At 39.5% G+C, this 22,361-nt stretch overlaps 1 protein-coding gene across 1 annotated transcript in view; it reads left to right on the top strand.

Moving 5' to 3' along the window:
• serpine2 (serpin peptidase inhibitor, clade E (nexin, plasminogen activator inhibitor type 1), member 2) overlaps nt 1–22,361 on the top strand; it is a 39,668-nt gene that overhangs the window by 5,917 nt on the left and 11,390 nt on the right. Inside the window, exons 3-7 of the mRNA XM_036561155.1 lie at nt 6,259–6,486; nt 7,799–7,996; nt 8,280–8,478; nt 8,745–8,842; nt 16,152–16,238. Coding sequence (XP_036417048.1) covers nt 6,259–6,486; nt 7,799–7,996; nt 8,280–8,478; nt 8,745–8,842; nt 16,152–16,238 — 810 coding nt within the window. The remainder of the gene's footprint in view (nt 1–6,258; nt 6,487–7,798; nt 7,997–8,279; nt 8,479–8,744; nt 8,843–16,151; nt 16,239–22,361) is intronic.

Raw genomic sequence — 22,361 nt, 5'->3', positions numbered from 1 at the left:
AGGTATGTCACATCGAGAAGACAATATACATTGATTTTCCCAATGTGTTGACTTGCAAAACCCACCAGTGAACAAAAGCAACACACCCAAACAGGAGGATATCTGCAAATGGTCTGAAGCGAATGCCTACAAAGTCATTAAGCCTTGAAAAATGATTAATGAAAGAAATAACAGATCCTATGCATTGTGCTGTTTTGGGTGATGAATGGACCAAAAGATGAAGGGGCCAGAATAAATAGCTGACCTAGAATACCAATACACTTATTGGAGGTCTGATCTAGAGAGAAGAGCCAATTGCGCTGATGGCCAAGGTGATATGTTTTGTCAAGTCAGAGTCCAGAGGAAGGATAGAGACTTCCTACATTTCCTTTGTTGGGCTGAAGGCAGACTTAATCGAGATGCTGAGGAGTACACAATGAGTGTACCCTTGTTTGATGCAATGTCCTCTCCGAGCTGTGCATGTTTCGCCCTTAGAAGAACAGCTGGAGATTGACTGACTAAGACCACTGAGGAGGCAGCTCGGACACTTTACAAATTTCTTTGTGGACAACTGTCTAACATCAGTGGCTAGGGATGTTAGAGCTCTCTTATGAAAGCGATGTGTTCCATTTAACAAAGTGGATGAGTAGCAGTAGAATATTGCTCTCTTCCATCCCTGAAGCATAATAAGCCACCGAGGTTAAAGACTTGGATTTTGACTGTGATTTTATCCCCTGTGGAATGAGCTTCAGAAAATGAATGGTGTGTAGGGACGGACATATTCAACTTCAAGATTAAATCACAGGAAAAATATCCATATTCTCCATTTTGGTTGCCAGTAAAGCTCATTCCAAGGGGCATTTGTAGAGAAAAAGTAGGATGGGATGAAGAAATTGTAGCCAAAGAGCTGAGATGGTTGAAGTGATTGGCTGACTTGCAGAAACTCTTAGTGTGAACTTGTTCACAAGCCTGCAGGATTCAGACACATCAAGTCTGCTATGCCATATTTCAGATGTTCCCAAGGATATACAGAGTGGCGCTGCTCAAGCAAGTTAACATCCCAGTAATGGAACTGACAGCAGCAACTGTTGCAGTCAAGGTTGACTGGATGATTAAACAAGAATGATGAATTCATCTCGAAAAGTTTATCATTTGGACAGACAGTGTGACTGTTGGAATAGAGAATGACACCACATTATTCAAAATGTTTGTAACCAGCATAATCTCTCTCATTAGAGGAGCCTCTAAACTTTCACAATGGAAGTATGTGAGCTCTGCAGAATATCCAGCAGACCTGGCATGAGATTTGATGAAGGAGCACTGAGAGTATGAGAATGACAGAGCAGATCAATGCCTGAAGAATTCCGCAATCTAAGCTCTTCAAATCGCCATTATTATTCTTCAACATATACACCAAGAAATCACCTCAGAACAAACTCTGTGGTAAGGAGAGATTTCCCTGATGTGTCATTTGTAGGCTGCACACTGAAGCTGGTGAACAAAAGGTGGCAGACCTGCATATGGATCAGGTACTGCCAGACTGGGGTGTCACTAGACCCATGCTTCAGTAAAATGTTGCTGTGCCCCACTAAAATTACAATGGTAAAAATAATGCCCCAGCATCTTTCCAAAAGCTTGAGCATCTAACTCTTTCAGTCAGAGCCAGTTTCTTTCGTTTTTGCATGGGGTAGACATAAGTAAAAAAAAGAAAATCAGGCATGCAGCAGACAAGGTGATAGCTCAAAGCTGTATGTTTTGGATAGCCACTTATAACTGTATAACCTACCAAAAATACATATCAGGCCACTAAAGAAAAGGCATTAATTAAATCAGGAAAGGCATGAGTTATTTTATCAAAGGCTTTATTTAAGTAAAAGGAGCAGTAGCCTCTGAAGCTCCTTGGAACCACCAGTGGTTCCAAAACGCACTTCGTCATATTCTTCACAACTTTCATATTTCATAAGCTACATTCAAAAGGTAGGTGTCATATGAGAGCTGTAACTGTCTTCTTTCCAGTCAAATACATGGGTAATGTAATTTTAAACCCTTATAATAGAAGAAGCTGAACTCTACTGAAAATCAACCCATTTTTCCACAAATCTGGGCTATTAACTATGAACAGATGGTGTCAGATGGTTGTATTATTTATAAAATTATACAAAAAGCGTCTAAGATTTTTGGCTTTCAGCAGTAAATTGTAAGCGTACAGCAATATGTGTATGATCATAAAACACATGTTAATTTGAGGGGAGCTTTTACCAAAAAAAAAATGAATAAAATAAAAATGTGCCTTTATTTCAGGCAGTTAGTGAATAATTTGCCTTAAGATTTGGTCATGTAAATTCAGACGGACAAACCAAAATATACCCTGGAGCATAAGAGGTTAATAACACAAGCTTGCAAAATGGCACATCATGAAATAACCAGTATAACAGCAAACTACTCATTTTGCAAGACTGTATTATCTAGCTAGCATGAACTGATAATACAAAGACACAATTACAATTTCACATGTAGTTTTATGCCACAAAGGATTTATTTCACATCCATGTGCGTGACAATAATACTAAAATGAAATGTAATCAATTAAGACAATAAATGGACCTTTTCTCATGTAGTTGAGAGAGAAGGCAGAGCATGAAGGAGGGAGAAGAGTAACAAAATAGGGAGGAGCAAGAGAGAATACAACAGGGAGGAAAGGAGCATCAGTATAGAAAAAGAGAGAATACTACATGAAAAAGAAGGGTAAGGAATATCAGAAAAATGAATGTAATAAACAAAAATGTCTTTAGTGTTAATTTGTTGTTCATTTCTCATTCATGGCAGAGTAATACCCACTTTAGTGTTAAATCACTTAGTCTAGTGTTTAACAGGCTTTTTACCAGAAGCACAGTTGGTCCCCAACTACTGATTGGCATGCTCTTAATTCTGTGGGTGCCCCAGTACAAGTAGTCTAGAAATGCCCCTGCTGCCAGACAAACCACCATTCATCAAAACAGGAGTAGATTACTTCAAACCTATAAAGATCATAAGAAGACATGCTTGGCTGATTCACATAGAGGTTGCACATTCCTCAACACAAATGCATGCATCAATGCTCTGCACTGTTTCATGGGTAAAAGAAGGCAGTTGTCAATTATATGCTCTGATAATAAGAAGCCAAATGGTACCTGCATGAAAAGCAGTACAGGGATTGAATCGGACTGAGTTAAAAGAAGATATGCTAAAAAAGGGAACTTAGTGTATTTTTAATGCCACCATGGAAGTGTTTGGGTCTGCCAAATTTGTGCAATGAGGAAAGTTCTTAGTTCTGTACTAAAACAGCAAGTACTGTATGGTGACCCATAGATATTACTGTGAAAAGTACAGCAACATCAGATGACCCCAGGGTTCTTGAAGTGCTGATCACAAACCATCTGCTGCTGTTAAAGACCTAACCAGTTATGCCACAATTTTTTAAAGAAAGAGCATATCTATGCATGGAGATATTGAAGAATAATTCAGTACTTGGCAGTCTTCTGTTATGGGACATTACAATACTTGCCACTCATGCAGGAATGTTAGCAGAGGTCCAAACTGAAAAGCAACACTCATATTTAAGGCAGACACTGGAGATTTGTCTTCTATGACAAAATTGTGGCAAAATCAGGCTGATTTTGTGTAGTCTGGTCCTGGCATAAAGCACTTTTTCTGCTTTTAAAGAGACTGCTTTATGCCAGGACCAGACTACACGAAATCAGCCTGATTTTGCCACAGTTTTGTCATAGAAGACAAATCTCCAGCGTCTGCCTTAAATATGAGTGTTGTGAACAAGGAACAGGCCTTGTACAGTGATGTGGTGTTTGTGGTGCCGCACAACACTCAGAAGAAAAGTCTAGTCATAATTTTTGTTTTTTTCCTGCCTAGTTTGATAACTCTTATGACATGTTCCTTGATGTGTGTTCTCTGTATGTAAACATGATGAGGAGAAAGAGGGATGCTGCTGTTGCAGTTGTCAGATGGAACAACAAAACAGAGGGAAGGTTTGTTGAGAAACCACCTGATATTAAAACACATCTTTGTGTCTTTACTTTTCAGAGTTTACAATTCCCAAAACCCAAATATTTTTTTCCTCAACCTGACCTTCTGTTTACATATAGTGACCTGGGTAGCTAGGTACATTTTATGTAATGTTCTTGACATGTTAACACATTTGTTACCTCAAGTTCTAGAATTTATGGCAATATGATTGCCTTGTCTGACATAGTGACCATCATCAAAGACTGTGTAGTCTGATCATGGCATTATGCACAAATGACAGGACTGGTGGCTATTGGGGGTGACTAACAATATTGAAAGTTTAAAGTTTTAAAACAGCAAACTTTGTCCAGGAGAGCCCAGCACGAGTAGGAGTGAGTGCATTGATGTACTTATGAGTACATTCATGAGAGTGGGCAAATAAGTGAAAATGCACATCCATTTAAGTAAACACACTAGTCTAGGCTCACTGGGAGGCATGAGCTGGTGAAAAGATAAAATTGTCCCTTTCCACATTGCCCTCCCAACCTGAATGCTCTCCACCAGATTGGTAAGATAAGTCTTAAATCTGCTGCAGTGCTCTGCTTCCCCACTCAATACCGTACCTTGAGTCGGTAGGACTACAAAGCTATTTTCATATGTTAATCCCTTATGCCAATGCATGTGACATAAGCCATTGTATTGCCCAGTGATCAGATTACAGAACAAGATCACAGATAATATCTGAGGGCATCCAAAGCCCATTTGATAATCAGGCACTTGTAGCATCCCTGGTTTCTGTGGGGAAAAGTTTGCAGTGTAAGTAAGCCATGGGTCTCTAATCATTTCCTTCACCTTGAAGTATAACTGCCCCAGGGCCAACACCAGAGGCATTTGTTTTGACAGTTTGAACCACAAATTCAAAAGCATCCTGGCACAGCACCTCTTTTAAATAATTGAAAGCCTTTTCTTGTTCTTTACCCCACATTACCCTGGTTCTTTACCCTGGTTTGTCCCTGACTTCTGGGTCAGGTCAATCAGTGGAGCCTACTTAGAAAGAGGAATCTGCCCTTACATAAATCAAGGGTGCTGATGTAATTGGCTTTCCTCAAATGTTCAGTGAGGTTCATCCATCTGGGCATGGCATATGCATCAAGTGCGATGGGGCATTTACCTGCTGAAAGTCGATACAAATTGAATGTTACCATTTGTTTTAGGGACCAGCACAGCAGGATACTTTAGCCTCTCCTAAGTCTTAAACAGTATGTATCAAGAGATCCTTTCACCTACTGGTACATGAAGAGCAAGTATGACAACAAGCGATCCCAGTCTTTTCCGTTGGCTACTACTAACACAAAAATATCGCTCAATCAGATCATTGGGACCATACGCTTGCTTAGTTTGACAGGAATGCTGTACTCTGTTCAGTGATAATCCTCTAAGGGATTCCTACTCTAAAGAAAAACTGATATGATATATTTTTGACTTCATTGTGTCCTCTCCAAAGGTCCAATAATATTCAAGCCTAGCCAAGTGAAGGAAACATCTACATGATCTGCAATATTCCTGCATATCACTGGAGAACTTAGCCCTAAGAACTTAAATAAGTTCTTCAAAAACTCAGGCCAATTAAACGTGCTGACAGTTGTCTCTAAAGTGTTGATACGTCACAGATGACCTGGCTAGGAAATGCTGTGACCCATGGACAAAACTTGCTCTCTCTGTGCTTTAGGTATCAGAGGCACAGCTACCTTCTGGTTGACGATACAACAGACCCTCCCATATGATATAGCTCTCCCTAGATAAAGAGGCTGGAACCCAGGTCTGCATTCAATCTATCTAGGTGACTTTGCTATAAGCAGTCTGCAAAGTAAAATCCCATCTTTGTAACTGTTTCATGCTGTCTTGTACCACCTCCCCTGAAGTGAATTTAGGTTCTTCCACCAGACACTGCAGGCAGGTGGTTTATAATGTAAATTTTCCACCCAGTACATTAATTTTTTATCTTGTCTCATACACACTTGCATGATAAATTACAAATGGTGATGACTGTCCAGCAAAATCAAGCTTGCCTAGTCTTGTTTGAAAATTTGGGCAATTAAAAGTTTATAGCTAAACTCTAATTCCCTATGGTGAATAATGAATGTTGTTTTTACTTCCTGAATTAAACTGTTCAACTCTGTTCTGGGTGAACACATACTTGAATGTTCCCATAATCATGTGGAAGTAATGTGGCCAAAATTGGTGACAATAAGCTGGACTAAATGCTATGTTGTCTCTCAGGTCCCTATAAGATGCTGCAAAAGCTACATAAGACCCTGACATCCAAGTCCAATGCTGACCTTGTAACCATCGCCAATGCACTCTTCACCCGGGAGGGTTTTAACATGCATGATGATTTCCTGGCTACCAACAGGGACAATTTTCTGGCTCATAACTACACCCTTGACTACAGTAACCCTCAGCAGGCTGCAGATGTTATCAATGATTGGATCAGGAACAGAACAAAGGGTATGGATCACTATGGCACTGCATATAACCTTATTATTAATGGGCTGGTCTCACTTTAACAAGAATATCTTGGCTCTTTATACATCACGCCTCCAGTCTCTGAATTTTTCCTATATGTGATCGGGAAACTGGCTTGATTATTTTCTAAATAAGCTAAACATTTCCAGCAGTTTTAGTGTCATATCTAGAAAAAAACACATAAAGTGAGTTTTTACATGTTTCTAGAAAATACTGTTGAAGCGTGAAATGCATGCTATAGTGAAAGTGGCTATTTGTGATGTAGATCCCTGGTTTCATGCCACTATGACCGCTCCATGGCTCCAAGAGTCGCTTTCCATTGTTTGGGGTTTAGGAGAAGGCTGATTTTTGGACTTAACAACTTCATGGGGAGAGTGGAATCCTGTTTTTGTCTTGATTAGATACTAGAGCCTAGAGCAGGGGCATTCAGCAAAAATTTGGGAAGGTCTATATCAAATTTCTTGCTTACAGTGATCTGGTTAAACAAACCTAACACAAGTAAACACAACGATCATCATTAAGTGCTAACTATTAATGATTAATCCTGGAAACTGTTAAAATAAGATAAGACATCAAAATATATTTTTAATAAATTGTTTTCTTATATTTTACATATTTTTATAATGTAATGAACATTTTAAAATTGTATGGCTATTGTAAAATAAATAAATAAAAATGAAAAAAAAATTTGGGAGCAAGAAGTCTTAAAAAAACTTAAAAATATATCTTAAAACTTTTGTCCACAGAAGATCAAATTCCAGGATTTTCATGAAGTCAATGAAATAGAATAAAAATACATTTAAAAACAATAACAAAGGCTACTCTTATTGAGCTGTTTTTATTTGTCATATTATATATATTATGTATTATATTTTATTTGTCATCAGAACTGGATTTTGTGGGTAGGCTAATTTGAATTGATTGTTTTGTTTAACAGTTGTGCTCAGTCACATTTTGATATAATGGGAGGAATTGGAAGTGTGCAGGTTAGCCTGTGCTGTGGATTAAAAAAAAAGAATCAGTGTAAACTTCAGGCACCTTAGGGCGTGACTTTTACTGCCCAAGGTTTTGTTAGCTGCTCAGGGAAATGCTCAGTGAGTGAAATGGAAACCCCATGTACATGAACAGCTTGGTCTACAAGCTGCATAAGCATTACAAATGGGCATGGAGAACTGAAAACTGGATAACTATTAACATACAGAGTGATTTTATAAATGTAAAAATATAGAGTTTTTTCAAACATTGTGAGCTCCTTTGTTGTGATCAGTTTTCTCTATACACATATCCCCACCAGGTCACATCCAGAGTCTTGTGCAGGCAGACATGTTGGATCCGGCTCTGACGCGACTGGTGGTGGTAAACTCCATCTACTTTAAAGGGCTATGGAAGTCACGTTTCCAAGTCCAGAGCACCAAGATGAGGAGCTTCACTGGTGGAGATGGAAAAACCTACAAAGTGCACATGATGTCCCAACTTTCTGTCTTTAACATTGGTGAGACTGTTTAAATTTACAGGGAGTTTTTTATGAACTGTTTGTAGTTTACTAAGACAAATTTAAAACATTCTGCATATGCATAAACACTTTGCTTAACAGCGCAAAAAACATAGTCATAACCATACCTAATAGGCAGGATGTGCACAAATCATCAGTCACATCTTCATTAATCCTAGTATGTTGGACACTCACTGTATGAAGTATATTTGAGTGTACATATCTCACACACTGTTGCACATTTTTAACCATAGGGTTCTTTTCTTTCCTCTCTTTTATTCAGGTGTGGCAAATACTACTGATGGTGTGAAATATAAGGTCATAGAGTTACCTTATCACGGCAACAGCATGAGCATGTTTATTGCATTGCCTTCAGAGGAGGCCACACCACTGACAGCCATTCTGTCTCACCTCTCCACGGCAACAGTGCAGGGTTGGACCAAGCTGATGCATCAGGGAAAGATCCGCCTGCTGCTTCCAAAGTAAGCACGTCCTTAAATATAGCTCCACCTACAGACTTTCAACCATATGGATATGTATTGGTGAAGTTTTCAGCAAGGTGATGAGATCTTACTGCTATTGGGAGTGCTAGGAAAGGTAAAATACTAAAAGGTTGTAACAAGCTCATTTAAAAACCAAAACATATTTTCCAATTGTTGATTCTCTCTTTTCTTTTTCTCTGCTTCTTTCTCAATTTTTATTCATCCCTCACTCTGTCTGTGTCATCTCGCTCTCTGACTATGAGTAGATTCACAGCAGAGGCAGAGGTGGATCTGGAAGGCCCCCTTGCTGCTCTTGGTATAATGGACATTTTTGTTGAGGGAAAAGCTGATTTCAGGCACCTCAGTGAGTGATAATTTTTTTTGGCCCAACATTGTAGAAATATTTATGTTTGATAAGCAGTGTTTTGTCACCGATATGACAAACATAACACCTGACAGCATGTAACTGGTCTAAAACAGTGCTTTAGTAACTACATAACTTCATGATCAGATTTTACAACGGTAAATGCTCCCTTCATGATGTGCCTCAGTTTATCCATGCATTTACAACATTTCTCAGCATTTACAAACATTGGTGTTCCTTTTTTCCCCATCCATTTAAATTTCTTATTTTGTCTATTTTTGACAAAATGTGTAACATAAGGGATGTCTCTTCCTCCTCTTCAGCCTCACGACTCGGAAAGACTCGAGACCCATAGTGGAAGAAATGTGGAGAGAGTCAACTGCAGTCGGGACTCTCCATTATTTTCCATGTGAATTAATTTGTTTCCAGTCGTAAGCTAAATAAACAGCAACGTCGTCAGATGTCTGGTAATGTGCTTATTTTATGTCTGAAGACAAGAGAAACGTTAGAGCTCAAGTTTGTCTCCATAAGTTGGAAACAAGCGAAGCGTCAACAGCATCAATGTGCCCTCGCTCAGCTCTTAAACTTCCAGTCTTACTGCAGACATTTACTATGCGAACTGACCATTTTCCTCATGGCAGCAAAACAAAAGAAACACAGCTCTCTGTATTTGACCAATTTTAACAGCTTCTGCACATAAAACAAGCGTAACATTCACTACGAGGCTTAAGTTGACTTTTCTTCGCCGGCTTCATGCTGGAATTTGCTGTTCCACCTTAAATGGTGCAGCAGTTAGGCGCCGGAATGCAACTGCTGCACCATTTAAGGTAGAACAGAAAATTCAAATAAGAAGCTGGTGAAGAAAAGTCAACTTCAGCCTTGTAAATTCACCATCATTTTGCTGTGTTTTCTGTAAACTTTGTTCAGTTCGGTTGGTTCTGTTGTATAAATTCAATTCAAAACAGCAGTTGTTTTTGGTTGGCTAAACTAGTTTTAGTGCTAAGCTAGTTTTTATTTTAATCCTGTGTGCCCAATGTTTCCAAAAATTTGAATATAATCTTTGAATATAATATTTTTATAATTACAATTTAAGTTCAGTAGTACTTTTAAAGTTCCTTTCATATGTAGTGCACTACTCTTTGTGTATACAGTATGCCTGTCATGGTTATCTGTGTACCATGGATTTTGTATTTTAGTTGGAAGGGTAAAAAAAAGTTATATACAGCCATACACTACTGATGTGCTGTCATTAAAAGGCTGTATTACTTTTATCTTTATTCAGTGTTATGGCCTCAAATTAGCTAAAGAATGCATACTGACTTGTATAGGACTCGAAGATTAGGACTATTGACTCGGGACTTGACTTGAGACTCTCGTTTACTGACTCGGGCCTTGAATTGAGACTTGACTGTCTTGACTTGGGATTTGACTCGGGATTTGAGTGTGAAGACTTGAGGCTTACTTGTTACTTGCAACTTAGTGACTTGTTCCCATCTCTAATAATCCCAGAAAGCTTTGCTTCCCATCTGTGGAATTACATATAACTAACAGTCCATTGCAATTCACTTTTGTAGTGTGTAAAATGTAGTGTGTAAAACATAACTTACCGCAGTCCTCGTTTGTGTGTGCCCTTGAGGCTGTAGGCTGTAGGGTGTCCCATTTCCCATTTCTGTTGTTCAGAGGGGGGCTCACGAGCACCCTTTTCCTGCTCGTCCTGTGTTATTTAAAATTTCAAAGTTTTGTTTTGCGTACATGGTCACCAAATCAGTGAATACAGTGCACAATTTTCAAGCCATCGTTTAATAAGTATTAAGCCATCTAACTAAAATTGCTAAATGTTAAACAGTGCTGCTAACTATGAGAGAGGAGCTGCTCGGCACAGTTCTGCTCACCACAGAACATGTTTGATTCTGGCTAACTAAAGCACTGAAATGAGTTTAGATGATGATTCAGATCTGATGGAGTGAACTCAAGCAACAGGCATTGAAGGGACAGAAAGGCAAAATAATACTTGTTACATGGTGTTCAAATCTAATTTAATGTTTGCCTAGCGAGCAGGTTACAGATCCAAACAGTGTCACACACCACAGCACAGGTTTGATTCTGACTAACTGGTGCTCTGTTGAAACAAATTTAGTTGATAAAAACTAATATCTGAAAGTGCAGAAGTTGAGCGATTTATGTTGGAGTGACACAAAACTGAAATCGAAGCTGTCCTGTGGTTTTTGGGGCATTCTGGCTTAGCTAAGAATAGATTATTTAGCAGGCCAGACATGCCACACACCACAGCACAGGTTTAGTTCCTGCTAACTGATGCTTAAATTACATCCATTTGGAGGATATCTGTGAGAGCGAGTGACAGTGAGCACGTCCGAGAGCAGGAGTTTTGTTTTTCGTCTAGCCGACCTGTTTTTAATCCTTGCTTTTAAACACCTGGAACCTTTTACTACTACGCCTCCGTTAATCTCCTTACCTAGTTGTGCCGGCTGTGCTCGTCTGACCCAAAGGATTACTGAACTGGAACGCAGGATCTCAGTGCTTTATCAAATTAAAGATGAAGAGGAACTGCTGGACTCCATGTTGGCGTCAGCCCAGGCTAACACTACTCCCTCGGTTATTGACGCCAGCGTCTTGGGTGCTCCAGCCCAGGTTGAAGATCCTTGGCCTTGGCTGAAGAATGAGCAGCTCCACCCCATGTCAGAACCGTGGTCTGTGGTCTGTGGTGGTCTGCGCGGTGGTAGGTGTTCACGATTCTGGAAGAGCTGGAAGATGATTCTCCTTCTTCTCCTCTCCACACAGATACATCAGGCTTCCTCGCCGGATTTCAGCGAGCACTGTGCGGCCTCGTCACCTCCGCAGGCTACTGCCGGATCAAGGGAGCGCTGCCCCCTCCACCCTGCTGGAAGGAACGCAGCCTCCTTTTACTGAACAGTGAGACACAGCTCCCTCGCTGTGTCTCCTCACTGGATATTGTGGATCAGCAGCCTCGCCTTTCACCCTCTCTGGAGGCCCCCACACAGCCACCCCACCGCTCACATGCGCTGGAATTCACTACACTCGCCCTTCCACTCCACACGACCACTCTAACAGAGCAACTCGCCCTCCATCCACCTTGGTTGTAGGTGACTCCATCATGAGAAATATCAAACACCATTCAGCAGTCACCCACTCCCTCTCAGGTGCCAAGGTCTCTGACATCACACAGCAGCTCCCTAGACTCCTTAATAAGTATCATTTTATTCAGACAGTAGTTATTCATGTTGGCTGTAATGACATAAGAGATCAGGGCACAGAGCTGCTAAAATATGACTTTACACGTTTGTTTGCTTTTTTAAAAAACTGTGGCAAAACTGTTTTTATCTCTGGCCCAATCCCACCTGCATTTTAAACCTCCACAGCTGGTTGCAAAAGACTTGTCTCTCCACCAGCGTTACTTTTATAGACAATTTTAACCTCTTCTGGATGCATCCATCCTTTTACTGGAAAGATGGAATCCATCCAAGCAGCTTGGGTTCAAAAGTTTTAGGGGACAGTATTTTTTACTCTGTTTTTAATACGAACTGACTACTGGACTGTCTTAGCATTCCTGTGATTAGCACCCAAAGGAAGAATAGTGGTAGATGTTTCAGAAATGCTCCTACAGTTAACGTAGATAATCTAATCTATATAAAGCCTTCACCACCACCTCTCAGATCACATTCAGCTCCACAGGTCTCAGAATCTCAACCAGGACCCTGACATGTTTAAAAACAGAAGTGGTCTAGGCTTAATTCGTTTAAAGAAGCCTCCTGCAGCAAAAACGACTAGACCAACATAAGATTCTGATTTTACAGACTGACCCAGATATCGTGGTGCTTACAGAATCTTGGCTATGAAAGCATACAAGTGAGTCTGAAGTGGCCTTAAATAACTATAGTTTGTATAGATGTGACAGAGATTCAAGAGGTGGTGGTGTAGCAGTGTATGTCAAGTCATGTTTTACTACTACAGTTCTTAATGTCATCACTGTAAAAAACTGCTTTGAACTTTTAGTTCTGAAAATAACTGAAAAAACACTGAGAAAACACCTCAATGTAGTAGGGGTATATAGACCTCCTTCTTCTCCTTCATATGCCATTGATAGTATTGCAGCGCTGTTATCTAAATACTGTAACTCAGAAGCTATCATCATGGGTGATTTAACTTAAACTGGCAAAGCAGTGCATCTGTCCACCTGAAAGAATTGTGTGATGATCTTAATCTCTCACAACTGATCACTGATCCAACCAGGCCAAACTTAAAGGATTACTCCAAGTCAACTTTGATTGATCTAATTTTAACTAATAGGAGTGATAGAATTACAGCATCAGGAGTCTTTGATCTAGGTTAGTGATCATTGCCCCATCATGTGCATCAGGAGCACTTGAATTAAAAAGTCTGGTTCTGGAATAGTGATCAAGAGACATTTTAGATATTTTAATGAGCAGGCCTTTTTACATGATCTTGCATCAAGCCCCTGGTCCTCTAATGAAATATCGTCGCTCTTTAAGGCAAGAAATAAAGCCTGGAAACTTGCTAGACAGACAAGGGAGAAATCTCACTGGCTTATCTTTAGAATAATTAGAAACAAATGCACATCTCTGATTAGGAAAGCTAAATCAGACTACTATTTGAATCTGATTTCTAGCTCTCATTCAAACCCAGACAAATTTTGGAAGGCTCTTAACTCTGTAAAAAATAAGCCCTTATTTTCTGTCCCACCTCCGAGTATGCTGGATGATTGTCTGATAACTGACCAAGAAGAGATGTGTGCAACTTTTAACAAACACTTTGCTGCTGGTGGTCATTTATTTGTGCAAAGATGCTGTAAGCCATCATACCTGTTCTACCCTGCACCCCTTTTCCTTCAGTGTGGTCACAAAAGCACTTTTAACCATCAATCCTAGAAGATCAACGGACGAGAATAAACTAGATCCCTTAAAACTTGCTACCCCAATCATTTCAGAGCATATTTTTAATCTCTCGATTTTATCAGGCATAGTCCCCAGTATCAGGAAAATAGCCAATGTAACCCCATTGCATAAAGGTAGAGATGTATCTAATCTAAACAGTTATAGGCCAATCTCAAAGCTGTCATGCATTTCAAAAATATTAGAACTACTAATTAATGATCAACTACAGTCATTTCTCCAGGTAACCTCTATTTTGAGCATACAGCAGTCTGGTTTCAGGAAAAAACATAACACCATTACAGCTGGTACACTGGTTTTAGATGATCTTATTACTGCTTGTGCCAGAAAGATGCAATGTGCTGCTCTCTTTGTTGACTTATCCAAAGCTTTTGATACTGTTGATCATCCACTGCTGCTAGAAAGATTACACAGCATCGGCTTTGACCAAATGCTATTAAATGGTTTCAGAACTACCTTTCTGGTAGACGACAGCGTGATGCCCTGGGAAGTTGTGATTCTGGTCTTCTTCCAGTCAGTAAAGGGGTTCCTCAGGGTTCAGTTTTAGGCCCAGTGTTATTTTCAACTTATATCAATGATATTGTTTCCACAGTGAAAGAATGTAAAGTACATCTGTATGCTGATGACACAATTTTATACTGTACTGAAAATTTAGCAAGGGTAGCCATTGAAAAGCTGCAGTGCTCCTTTGACTCCCTACAAGTCGCACTCCAAAGCCACAAATTAGCGATGAATGCAAACAAAACTAAGTTTATGCTGTTTTCCAGACCTGCTCATATTGAAAATAACATTTGAAATGTTTTAACTTTACATGGATCCATTACTGAAAGAGTAAATGAGTATAAGTACTTTGGCATCTGGCTTGATGAGAAAATTGATTTTAAAACTCACATCAGTAATCTTACAAAACTCAGATTCTTTTACAGACATAAATCTTGTTTCCCTATGCACAGCAGGAAAACCATTGTGGAGGCTGCCACTTTCCTGTCTGTTCTTGATAACGGTGATGTGCTGTACAGAAATGCCTCAGCGAGCACTCTGAAAGCTCTGGACCCTCTTTATCACTCTGCTCTGAGATTCATTACTGGAGATCCATACAGGACTGCATGTTATATGAGAGAGTGGGATGGTCCTCTCTATATGTAAGAAGGGAAACACACTGGACACAGGTGCCATAGTATATTACCTCCATGCTCACTGTAAAGGAAACATGTTACAAAACCCGCTCAGATGATTTTATTTTACTTGAGGTTCCCCGAGTTTTTACTGAGCTGGGGCTATGGTGCACCAGTGAGCTGGAACAAGGTACAAAGTACTCTAACGCTTGACTTGCTCGTTTCTCCTAGTGTTTTTAAAATTTTACTTTCTAGTTTTAGTTCTGTTTGTAACTGTTTTAGTTGAATATTTTATTTATTTATTTATTTTCTTTTTTTTCTATTTTACACACTATTATTATTTTTATATATTTTTTACTCAAAATTTATTGTTTCCTATAATTGTTTTATTGATTCCTATTAATATAATATAAAATATTTTTACTGTTGTGTATTTCTTTAATATTTTTAAACATTTTTGTTTATTATTTTACCTTTACTTTGGAATCTTTATTTTAACAATCTTAATTTATGTGTTTTTTTTTTTTATTCTTCCTGTGGCTCTTGGCTACACTGTAAAAGAGCCCCAATGTAAACCCAAGCTTAAATAAAGAATGATGATGAGTGCAAAGTTGAGTGACTGGTGTTAAATTGAAAGCCGGAATCAACAGTTTTCTGTGGTGTGTGCAGCTCTTAACCATTGCTGAACCACTATCATTCTTTGTTTTTCTGAAATTTTTCCTGGCCCTTATTTCGATTATACTATACTCTCTCCTCTGCAGCTGCCTCTTCCCAAAATTCTTTGAGATACAGGTGACTTCCAATCATGGTGGATGGTTTTGTTTATAACTGTCTGTCAAACGTGGCGGAGAAGATATTAAGATGGGTGCATTTATTTATTAATTTAACTTGTCCTTAGCTCCATTATTCATCCTTTTAAACCTAGAGCCCTCAAAGCCTTTATGTCTTTACACTGATAATGTCAGAGGAGGACTGCAGAGTATAGGGCACCAATTAGGTGTCATTTGAGAAAAAGGCATCCTCAGGTAGAAACATGTGCAAGTGTAATAGCTAAAACAACTTGGAAAAAATACATTTTTGTGTGCTATTTGAGCACACAAACACCACAAACTATTTATTGTTCTGTTTCACCTCTGTAGAACTGAGTACTGTGGATGAATGTAAAGTTAATTTGTTTCTGTTTTTATTTCTTACTTTATGTTACAATGCATAGTATTGATTATATTCTCACACTGTGTTTCACAGGTTCAGAACCTGTTTATGTATCCAAGGCTCTGCAGAAGGCCAAGATAGAAGTAAATGAGGATGGAACTAAAGCAGCTGCTGCAACAAGTAAGTGTGTGTGTCTGTATCTGGTGTGTAAAAAAAAATAATAAATCCAAAAATGGTATATACACATAATACAGGGTGATTCAAAAAGATTCAGCCGACTTCAAAGCGCCATATTTTTACAACCATGAGATCACACACCAATTGAAAGAGGGGGTCACAGAGTTTCAGACTGTCACCAGAAGATGGCTCCCTTTAGTCTGCAAGGTGATGGGGACCCCTGAGTAGAAAGCATTTCATGTTCTCCCCTTCAATAAGAGTGAATCCGTCATAACTGTGCAACATCAAGTCAACTCAAAGTTTATTTATATAGCGCTTTTTTACAACAGGTGTTGTCACAAAGTAGCTTTACAGAAAAATCTGGGTCCAAGCTCCCATGAGCAAACCAGAGGCAACATTGGCAAGGAAAAACTCCCTAAGAGCAAGAGGAAGAAACCTTGAGAGGAACCAAAATTCAAAAGGGGAACCCTCCTCTGGTCGACACCGGATAGCAAACAGCATTAGTCTAAAATATTAGAATACAAAACGGTGAAAAACAGGCGGAGCAATGGTTAATTAGATAGTTTGAGTTTATGCAGCAGCAGCAGCAGCAGCAGGAGGGTCAGTTCATGAAGGTGAGGTTTGCACAGTGTTGTACAGCGTGAAGCTCAATGGTGGTCAGAACAGTCCAGAAGGCTGAAACGGTCCAGAAGTCTGGCAAGCAGTGGGCACCCGATCAAGGCAGAAGAAGCAACAGCATCAGACATCAAAGGATGGGGAGTTGTTTAGCTCGGCAAAGAAAGGGAAAACGAACAGAGAGTTAGCTCTGTAAAGAGTGACTGATCGCAGATTACAGTATTAACAGAGTGCAGCACAGACTCTGGCAGGTCTAGATATTATATATGAGGGCTCCCTGAGATGTCAGCGCCCCTCCGCTCCACTGTCAGCAAACTTGAGTGAACACGTGAGAACAGAGGTACGACAGCACCAACACTCCCAGTTTAACATAATACTCCATGTCCATGAACCCCCAGATCTGCACCTTTTATCTAACAGGGAAAACTAATTACCAAAGGCTTGACTAAACAAGTAAGTTTTTAGCCTAGACTTAAAGACTGAGGCTGTGTCAGAGTCCCGAACATTGACTGGAAGATTATTCCAAAGCTGGGGGGAATTGTATGAGAAGGCTCTCCCCCCTGATCTAACTTTATTAATTCTAGGTACAAATAGTAAGCCAGCACCTTGCGATCTAAGTAGGCGTGATCGTTCATAGTATGAGAGAAGTTCACTCAGGTATTGAGGGGTGAGTCTGTTTAGAGCTTAATATGTCAGTAAAATTTAACTGGCAACCAGTGTAGGTTTGATAAAACTGGGCTGATATGGCCAAACTTTCTGGTTCTTGTGAGGACTCTAGCTGCAGCGTTCTGGACTAACTGAAGCTTGTTAAGGCTTTTGCTGGAACAACCAGACAGCAGTGCATTACATTAATCTAGCCTTGAGGTAATAAATGCATGAACTAGCTTTTCTGCATCCTGTAGAGACAATGTATTTCTTAATTAAGCAATATTGCAGAGATGCAGGAAGGCTATTCTAGTAATATTCATTATATGTGCATCGAAGGAAAGATCGAGATCTATAGTAACACCAAGATTTTTTACAGATGAACCTGACATAACTGTGAAACAATTAAGTTTTGTGTTAATTTAAAGTGTTAAATTAGATGGTTATTTCTGGCAAAATTTCTTTGAGTAAACCTGTGGGAATCGGATCTAACATACAAGTAGAAGATTTTGCAGAGGAGAATCTTCTACTTCTATCTTATTTTCATCGGACATGATTTTCGTCGGCAGTGCAACAGCTCAGAGCATTCGTCGTTGGTTCCACAACACTGGATGATCTACAAAATCGCATTGAAAGAGCCGTGAGTACAGAGACACCCGACATGCTCAATCGAGTATGGGATGAATTGGACTATCGTGTTGATGTTGTCTGTACAGCTGGAGGAGGTCATATTGAGCACTTGTAAAATTACATAATAAACTTCATGCTCACTTAAACCATTTACTGCATTATTCTGTAATGATTTACAAGTAAAATAAATAGTTTTGAAACTAACGATGAATCTTTTTGAATCACCCTGTATATAAATGTGCACTGTACTGTACAAATGTCTTATAAGAAAATACTATATAAAGCCATTTATATGGGCACTAAGCATTTATTCATTAAAAAACTAAAACATTAGAATTAATACAAACAAACAATACATTGTGATGTTATGTCTGTGAGGGTGTAAGCATAACCATTGCAGTTACCTTCCGACTCCTAGTTTAATTAAACCAGGTTTGCTGGTATTTGGAGTTCAAAAAAATACATGCAATGGCTAGAGTGCACCAAGCACTTGTACCAAACTTGTATTCTTCTAAATCTATTCTTTTGACAAAAATATACAGTCCTGTGAAGAAATAAGTACACCCCATGAAAAGTTTGCACTTCAGCATATTTGGAGATATTAAGTATTCGTTGTGACGGAATTGGTTGCTGTGCAATGTGTTTAGTGTTGTGTTATATGTCATTGTATTCCGTTTTTTGTGTGTCTGTACTACTTATTTCTGTTTATCCATACATGGCCATGTCTGTCACACCTGTCACTTGTCATCAGGGTTGGGATAGCTACTGAAAAATTAGTAGTTAGCTACTTTGTAGCTACTTTCCCAAAATTTGTAGCTAGCTACAATTTAGCTACTTTTCCAGAAAAAGTAGTGCGCTACTTTTTAGCTACTGTCAAAGCGCGATTGTCAGAATGTTTGTGAATCTCCACCTGACACACTAAACAAGCCCAACTGATAGTGTGAACAAGACACTGCATTTAATCATGTACCAGAAGGAAACATACAATCGAAAAGCTGTAAATATACAAAAAAACAACCAAAAAGTAAGTTTAAGTGTAACCAACAATCAAACTTGCACAACCAAACGCACTATATCCAACAAAACTTTAGACTAAAGGCAAGGTCAATCATTCCAGGTTTTTCCCAAAAAATCAACAAAAATAACCATGTACAAACCAGAGAATTTTGTGCAAAGCATTGTCAACTGTTGTAATAAAACTGCTCCAATGTAAACATTTCAGCAAGATACACTGATCAGGCATAGCATTATGAGAACCTCCTTGTTTCTATGCTCATTGTCCATTTTATCAGCTCCACTTACTGTATAGGTGCACTTTGTAGTTCTACAGTTACAGACTGTAGTCCATCTGTTTCTCTGCATACTTTGTTAGACCCCTTTCACCCTGTTCTTCAGCGGTCAGTACCCCCATGGGCCCTCACAGAGCAGGTACTATTTTGGGTGGTGGATCATTCTCAGCACTGCACTAACACTGACGTGGTGGTGGTGTGTTAGTGTGTGTTGTGCTGGTACGAGTGGATCAGACACAGCAGTGCTGCTGGAGTTTTTAAACACTTCAATGTCACAGCTGGATTGAGAATATCCAACAACCAAAAATATCCAGCCAACAGCGTCCTGTGGACAGTGTCCTGTGACCACTGATGAAGGACTAGAGGATGATTAGCTCATACTGTACAGCAGCAGATGAGCTATCGTCTCTGGCTTTACATCTACAAGGTGGACTGACAAGGTAGGAGTCTCTGATAGAGTGTACGGTGAGTGGACACAGTGTTTAAAACTTCAGCAGCACTGCTGTGTCTGATTCACTCAGACCAACGCAACACACACTAACACACACAACCACCTCAGTGTTACTGCAGTGCTAAGAATGATACACCACCCAAATAGTACCTGCTCTGTGAGGGTCAATGGGGGTCCTGACCACTGAAGAACAGGGTAAAAGGGGGCTAACAAAGTATGCAGAGAAACAGATGGACTACAGTCTGTAATTGTAGAAGTGCACCTATACAGTAAGTGGAGCTGATAAAATGGACAATGAGCATAGAAACACATCATAATGTGATGCCTGATTGGTGTATGTACAGACATGAAATTCAGAGTCTCTATTAAACTTCAGCAACACTTTAGCCTCAAAATTCTCATCAGAGACCCTGTTTCTGTTTGAATCAGGCCTGAATAATCTCTCCACTGCTGCAGAGCTGTTGTGGCTCCACAGCAGAACTATATTTTTAGGTAAAATAACATAATCCTCCTTTTCTGTAAAATTGTTCTAACACACAGTTCTAACAGTTTTCACAATAAATGGTACGCTGGAGGTTGTCACCAATCTTTAACGCTGAAGACTGACGCGCAGACTGCTGGACACACAGCAATGCAGAGAGATTTAAGACAAACATTGATAATTTGGAGATTAATGGATTTATTTGCAGTTATAAGCACTCAGCTGGTTTCCTGATACGTTTAATCTGCAACAACACACGAAGCTGCAGTCGCTTCTCATTCACCAGCTGAAAAGTCGAACATTGAGAGACATTTTACAAGAAACTCGCAGAGAAGTTTCCTGAGATGTGAGAAAAGTGGCTACAGCTGAGCTAAACGTTAAAGCAGAGCAAAGCAAGTCTGCGTTTTCTTGTATATTTTTTAGCCTGTACTAGTACATCAGCACACACTGAGATATACTTACAGCCAATATGGTAAAACGGACATAAAATGTTGTGGCTCCCAAGGTGGTTTCATTTTTGTTGCAAGGACAAAATGGCTCTTCTTAACATTTCGGTTGCCGTCCCCTGAGCTAAGATTACTATAGTAAGAAAATTTTCGCTATAGCTACAGAAAAATTTGTAAGTGCTACAGCTATTAGCTACATTTCATAAAACTGTAGCGGCTACAGCTATTAACTACAAAAATTTGTAGCTAACCACAAAAAGTAGCACGCTACTTAGCTACTCCCCCATCCCTGCTTGTTATGTATAGGCTGGGCCTAATCTTGGCATCAGTCCAGCTACAAAACTGCATCAGCCCATTGTCTTACGGGCTGCCTAGGTGTCTGGTACCTGCACGCAAAGTATAAACAGAATTCTCCCGACATACGGCTGGTTACGTGGGTAAGTTGGGATTTGGATTCTTCATGTGGTGCCATTATCCAGATTGGACATCTCATCTCTATGCTGTAGGTGGTGGCCATTTCCAAGCAAACCCTAAAACCAGTAGTTTATCCTCTTACGTTGACAGAACGGAGGGAAAGACTGCGGTAGTGTTGCCGTAAGCCCATGGCAGGAGGAAAGTCTACCACACAGAGGGGTGGTAGGGAGGCACCTGATTGGTCTGATGATTTTTTCATTGTCAGAGTGGATGAACAGTTATGTAAACATATAGACTCATCTAATTTGGACAAAGGCTATCAAAACCCTGACCCTCACCAGGAGACCAGCCATATGTCTGGAGAAGTGATGTTTATTCGTTTGTGCACAGGTACCAGACACCTAGCCAGCCCATAAGACGCAGAAACTGCTGATGCAGTTTTCTACCTGGACTGATGCCAAGATTAGGTCCAGCCTATATATGACAAGTGACAGGTGTGACAGACATGGCCATGTAGGGATAAACAGAAATAGGCAGAACAGAATGTTCTTATACAGTCACAGTACAGGCACACACAAAGTGAAATACAATGACATAACACAACACTAAACACATTACACAGCAATAAATTTCTTCAGTTTAAACAGTGCTGATAGGAACAAGTGGCACTTAGTATTTTTTCATTTTTGTCATCATTTATATAATTGAAATAAAAAGAGATGCAATTTTCTTACAGAAAAAATGTGTACATACCTATGGATGTCACTACTTCAAAAGTGTCAGATTGATATCAGGTGCTAATGATTAGAAATCCATTAGAAAATATCTTTGAAGAACCTCAAATATCTGGTCTGATTTGCTCTTTGTTATTGGAGTGTGTGCTATCATTATGCCTAGAAAAAAGATCTGAGAGAAAATAAGTTGTAGATGCCTGTGAGTCTGTGAAGGGGTGTACCTCCCTCTGTTTTAATGACAACAGCACAACTGTTCTTAAATGCACTGATTAGGGTTTTATTCCTAAACGTGAGAACTGTAAAATAAAATAACAAACACATGTACAATTGAGCATAAATGTCTAATTTACTCCAATATTAAACCCTTTAATCTTAGTGTCAATGTTGTCTTTGTTTACTTTAACTTCGTTTTAAACACCTT

The sequence above is a fragment of the Colossoma macropomum genome, unplaced genomic scaffold, assembly GCF_904425465.1.
Source record: "Colossoma macropomum unplaced genomic scaffold, Colossoma_macropomum, whole genome shotgun sequence".
Classification (NCBI taxonomy): domain Eukaryota; kingdom Metazoa; phylum Chordata; class Actinopteri; order Characiformes; family Serrasalmidae; genus Colossoma; species Colossoma macropomum.
The sequence above is the reverse complement of the archived record's forward strand: the minus strand, read 5'-3'. Positions and strand labels throughout refer to the sequence as shown.